Source organism: Piliocolobus tephrosceles, chromosome 6 (assembly GCF_002776525.5).
Source record: "Piliocolobus tephrosceles isolate RC106 chromosome 6, ASM277652v3, whole genome shotgun sequence".
NCBI lineage: Eukaryota > Metazoa > Chordata > Mammalia > Primates > Cercopithecidae > Piliocolobus > Piliocolobus tephrosceles.
In genome coordinates this window covers 109,927,923-109,933,596 of record NC_045439.1, presented here as the reverse complement: position 1 = coordinate 109,933,596, position 5,674 = coordinate 109,927,923, and the positions used below count along the sequence as shown (strand labels likewise).

Below are 5,674 nucleotides of genomic sequence, written 5' to 3'. Positions count from 1 at the left end.
TGTGTGTGTGTGTGTGTGTGTGTGTGTGTGTGTGTGTGTGTGTGTATGACTATAGTTTATTCAAGTGCAAAGCTTGAGGATAGTCACTCAGGAAACGCAAACTGCAAAATAATGGGTCATTGTTCCAACGTGGGGAAGTTAAGGTTTCACTTATATAGGCAGAGATAGAGAAGCTTAACAGGGTTGCAACATTTTCCATATAAGGTCAGTGTATATATTATAGCAATTTAATTAGTTGCATTCCAAGGAACATTCCATGAGAAAGGGTAATGATCTTGAGGGGTCTTATCTCTGCTGTCTTTCCTAATCATTTACAGAACAAGAATAAGGAGGATTTAATCTGTAATTGGAAAAGCAGAAGTTGTAGCAGCATGCCATGTGACTCAGGACATAGTCACATTCCTCTCAAGGCTAAAAACTAAGGAGACATGACAACTAAATGCCATCTGTGGTCCTCAACTAGCAAAAAAAAAGACATTAGTGGACAAACTGATGAAATCTGAATAAATCTCATAGTTAACAGTATTCGATCAAAGCTAAATTCTCCATTTTGGTAACTTTTCTATGATTTTCATCTATGTAAGATGTTAAGAAGTAGTCACGTGAAGGGTATATGCAAATTCTCTACACTATTTTTGCAACTCTCCTATAAATCTAAACTTATCTCAAAATAAAAAGTTAAAAATATGCATATTTCCAAGATTGTTCACTGAAAAGACCTGGAAGCAATTATAACCCAAGAATTATGAGTAAACCAAGCACCCAAATTTTCTTGAAATATTATTTCCACTAAATGATAACAGGGCTTCCTGGCACAATGGCTGATTCCAGGTGTACGACAAGAAATATAAGAGATAAGCTTTGTATTTGTCAGCGTTCTCTACAGTGAGGGATTATGAAGGCAGACAAGTTCTAAGATCTGCCAGGTGAGCTGGCAAGCTGAAGAACTAATGGTTTTGTTCTAATTTGAGTCCTAAAGCCTCAGAACCAGCAGGATCAAGACCCAGAAAGAGCCAATGCTTTAGTTTGAATTCAATGACAAGAAAAAAAAGCAAATGTCCCAGCTGAAAGGCAATCAGGCATGAAGAATTCTGTCTTATTCAAAGGAAGGTCAATCTTTTTGTTCTATTCAGGCCTTCAACTGATTGGATGAGGCCCACCTATATTAGGGAGGGCAATGTGCTTTATACTCAGTTTACAGATTTAAATGCTAATCTCATCCAAAACAACCTACAGAAACACCCAGAATGATGTTTTATCAAATACCTAGAAACCCCAAGGCCCAGTCAAGTTGACACATAAAATTATCACAAGCCTAGAACATTTTGTTTTGACAGAAAGCAAGGAAGGTATCAAAGATTAAGGAAATATTGTCAAAAGGGCACAGAGGGCTGGGCACAGTGGCTGACACATGTAATCACAGCACTTTGGGAGGCCGAGGCAGGCGGATCACTTGAAGTCAGGAGTTCAAGACCAGCCTGGGCAACATGGTGAAATCCCATCTCTACTAAAAATACAAAAATTAGCCTAGCATGGTGGTGCAGGCCTGTAATCCCAGCTACTTGGGAGGCTGAGGGAGGAGAATCTCTTGAACGCAGAAGACAGAGGTTGCAGTGAGCCAAGATGGTGCAGCTGCACTCTAGCCTGGGAGACAGACGAAGACTGTCTCAAAAAAAAAAAAAAAAAAAGAGGCAATATAAAACGGCATCCATTGGCCAAGGATGAGATAATTTGAGCAGCAAAAATAATAATAAATGCAATTAAGTACATAAATATCTATTAGTCCATAAAGGTATTTTTAAAAAGAGACAAAATCAAAAACTAAAGAAAAAATTTTAAGAACAACCACAACATAGGTAGACACCAATGGAAGAAAACAGGACACCAACTCCTTACTCTGAAAATTAACTGTTTCCTTTTTCAGTAAGAATAAATAACCCTAGTCAATAATACAAGTTCTTTTTCTTTTTCTTTTCTTTTTTTTGCAGGGCAGGGGCAGGGGAATAGGGTCTCTGTCATCCAGGCTGGAGTGTGGTGGCAAGATCATAGCTCACTGCAGCCTTGAACTCCTGGGCTTAAGCAATCCTTCCATCTTGGCCTCCCAAAGTGCTAGAATTATAGGGGTGAGCAGTTGCACTGGCCCAGGGTAACGTTCTTTACAGAGGAATTTCAGCTAATTAAATGTGAAAGGAGTAAAAGAATCAGAAAATCAGTTTTTGTAACCACTAATGAAAGAAAAAATTCTTTTGTGAAACCACAAATGAAAGTTTATGGGAACCTTTACAGTGGTAAACCCAGACTGTCTCCCTAAACGCACTGATCAATACTGGTATCACTAAAAGTGGAACAACCAGACCTCATGTGCTCCCTGTTGTGACACAATGACAAGGACAGCGTCACCTATGGAGCATTCTCGCCAAAAAAGGTGGACCGCAATCTAATTGTGTCTTTATGGCTAGGTTCTATTTAGAGGAAATATAACAGATAGGGAAATAAATTGAAGGAACATGAGGAAGCAAACATGTATATTCAGAATGTGGGCTACTGGATAAAACAACTGGCTTAGTTTAACAAGCTAAAACATGAAGTCAAAAAAAAAAAAAGGTGAAGGAGGGGCTGTTTTCAATTAAAAGGGACTTAAACAGACATAACCACCAAATACACCGTATGAACCTTGCTTGGATCTTGGTTAAAACAAACCAACTGTAATAGCAGATTTTTGACACAACCACAGAAATGTGTTTATGGAATGGGCGAGATAATAGTATGGTACTCCATATAAGAAAACATCCATATTTTGTTAGATGTATTCTTAAGTATGTAGGAGAGTGTTGGTGTTGATACCTGGGATTTTCTTTCAGATTAAAGAAAAAATAATAAAAAGCATAGGAAAAATATCCAACCCCTAAGATCTGCTTTCACAGAGTTAAAAAAAAAAAATCGTATCTAAGCTTTTGAATTTGGAACACAGGAAGGGTGGATACCATTTTTTAAATTTGCTTTTGTTATTCTCCACAAAATCCTCCAAAATGTTTAACATACAGCAGGTACTCAAAAACTACTGACATATCAGAATACCTTTTATGTATTTATGAGAATTCACTTCTATCATGTCTCCATTCTTGTTAGTTTCCCTTTTCTACCACCTTAATCCCTTAAAATGTTGAGATATACAAAAGTGTTCATTTTCTACCACTTAATAATGTACACGTTAATTTCAGTAAATTTTTTAAAGGCACTCTTAAACTTTTGTTTTTAGAAATTTATGAAAGGCAACACAGTTGTACTTACATGAACAAAACTTGTAGTAATGACTGAGCTCATATTTATGTTAAAAAAAAAAATCTGAGTGCTTATTCTGTATCAGGCATTATTCCAAAGGCCTTGCATGTATTAACTCATTATTAAAACAATCCTAAGTAGGAGGTACTATTATTATTCCCCATTTTATAGAAAAAGCATAAAAAAGCAGGCCGGGCGTGGTGGCTCACCCCTATAATACCAGCACTTTGGGAGGCTGAGGCAGAAGAATCGCTTGAACCCCGGAGGCGGAGGTTGCAGTGAGCCAAGATCGTGCCACTGCACTGCAACCTTGGTGACAGAGTGACACTCCGTCTCAAAAAAAAAAAAAAAAAAAAAAAAGTCAAAGCAACTTACTCAAGGGTCCGTAGCTAAGGTATAGCAGTAGTAGAATTCAAAGACAGGCCGGCTCCAGAAACCCAACTCTTTCCAATTACACTGAGCTGAGGCACAATCCGGCATCCCTTACCTGCTGCTGCCGTTTACCTGCTCATTTCCAGCATTAGCAGCTCATTTCCAGCATTAGCAGCGCACTTTCATCATTTCCAAGGTGCAAAATGGAGAAAACAAAATGTAACAATGAATAGCAAAACTTACCTTTTGAATGGCCTCTTCCATATCCAACTCAAATTGTTCATTTTGTAATAATCTGAGAAACTGCTTGCGCTCAACACGGTTATCATTTTCATTCTGCACCATTCGATTCCTGATTTGACTGTTGATGTTTTTTAGCGCTTGGACATGTAATTTCTTGCAGTAGTTTTCATCTACTAATTTCTGATGCCTTTCACTACAGCCCATATTTCTCCTTTTGGAAGCCTACGATGGAAGAAAGAAAGATGCATATTTTGATATTCCAAAATCTAAAAAAAAAAATTGATATAAACCTTAGTAACAAAGGATACAAAGAGCCTGGCTTCCTTCCTAAATTCAAAGGAGTATACCGAATAAAAAGTAAACGTGGTAGATAAATATGTTCACATATCTATCAAAGAGGTACTGCTATTATTTCCTATTTTATGGATGAAACATGAAAAGTAACTTTACCCAAGTTTCTGCAGCTAAAAAATAGCTGTACTAGGATTAATCGCACCCTACAGATCCACATCTTTACTACCACCCGGGAATTTCTCCTCCCCTCATTCCACCCACCACCACCACCACGACTACCATCACAGGGCCATAAAGTGCTGTTCAGAAGCTGCTCAGGTTTTCCTAATATAAGTGTAACAGGTCAGCTCGCTGCTGCTATTTATCCATTCGCTTTCTCCTACACTTTTATTTCCACTTATTTCTTCAGAAGTTCTATTGGGCAGATTTAAAGATGTATTTAATACACTATCCGAAAAGAGCTAAAAAGGCTGGAAATCACCGCGAGCGTCCCTTCTAATAGCACCTGAGGCCTCCGAAAGCAAATACAAGTTCCCCAATTAATGCCCAGATTAAGCACTTAAAATCCTTTTTTAGAAGCAGATGAGCGCCAAACTAGACTTAAATCAACAAATAAACAAGTAGTTTCGAGTCACCCAACTGGCTCACCATCTTGGCTGACGAAAAATACCCCCTCTCGTGGGACCGCGGCCACCACCTCCCGCCGCAAACGCAGCAGCCAGCAGCCAGCAACCCCAAGGAGCACACCTGGCTGCTCGCGCTCGGGTGTTTACGCGGCGTCCTGGCAACGGTGGAGCTGCGCGCCCTCCGCTCGACCAAGACTGACCCACGCAGAGCGTGGCCTCCCATTGGGCAGGGCAAGATCCAATCGGCATTGAGCTTCTTAGGAACTGGGCAGGAGGGCTACTTCTATAGGTCTAAACTAGAAAAGCGGGACGTTCAGATTGTGGCCTGACCCCAAGCACTTTGCAGTGGGCTAGGGAAACTCGATTTCCCTCCAGCGGCCGAACTGTGGTTTGAGTGGGTTTGGGAGCGACGATCAGGCCTGTGGAAACTGTGCACAGAGAAATACGCAAACTACTGCCCAATACCTGGAGCCGAAGGCAATTTCCACGCATGGAGCAACCTGCACACTAAGTGCCTAGTCAGCCAGGCTCTGCTAGGGACGATGACTGGTTTAATCCTCAGCTGTGGGAGTCCAGGTCGCTGTCGCCTTTGCTGGGTTGCGAGGCACTGAGGTAGCATGAACTTCCAGCAGCCTTCACTTCACTCCCTGCAGAAGCTGCTGGTAAATTTTGGGACTAAAATGTATGAGCCACATGAATCTTACTCTGCTATGTGGTCCAGGTACTAAGAGAGAGAACGTTACATGATGGCAGGATGCTGATCTGGTTCTTTTCATAGGCAGGTTAGACACTACAGTCCATTTTAAATGAGCGAGTTTAAGAACGATAATGGATCAGAGAAATGAGACACTGATTTT

At 40.3% G+C, this 5,674-nt stretch overlaps 1 protein-coding gene across 2 annotated transcripts in view; it reads right to left on the bottom strand.

Annotated features, from left to right (window-relative positions):
* Window positions 1-5,004, bottom strand: part of MNS1 (meiosis specific nuclear structural 1) — a 34,161-nt gene extending 29,157 nt beyond the window's left edge. Inside the window, exons 1-2 of one of the 2 annotated variants that reach the window (XM_023228676.1) lie at window positions 4,840-5,004; window positions 3,898-4,119 (exon numbers count right to left, since the gene is read on the bottom strand). In XM_023228676.1, coding sequence (XP_023084444.1) covers window positions 3,898-4,119; window positions 4,840-4,842 — 225 coding nt within the window. In that variant the 5' untranslated portion in view covers window positions 4,843-5,004. The remainder of the gene's footprint in view (window positions 1-3,897; window positions 4,120-4,839) is intronic. The other variant, XM_023228677.2, reaches the window with a different exon arrangement.
* Between the last annotated feature and the right edge of the window lie 670 nt (window positions 5,005-5,674).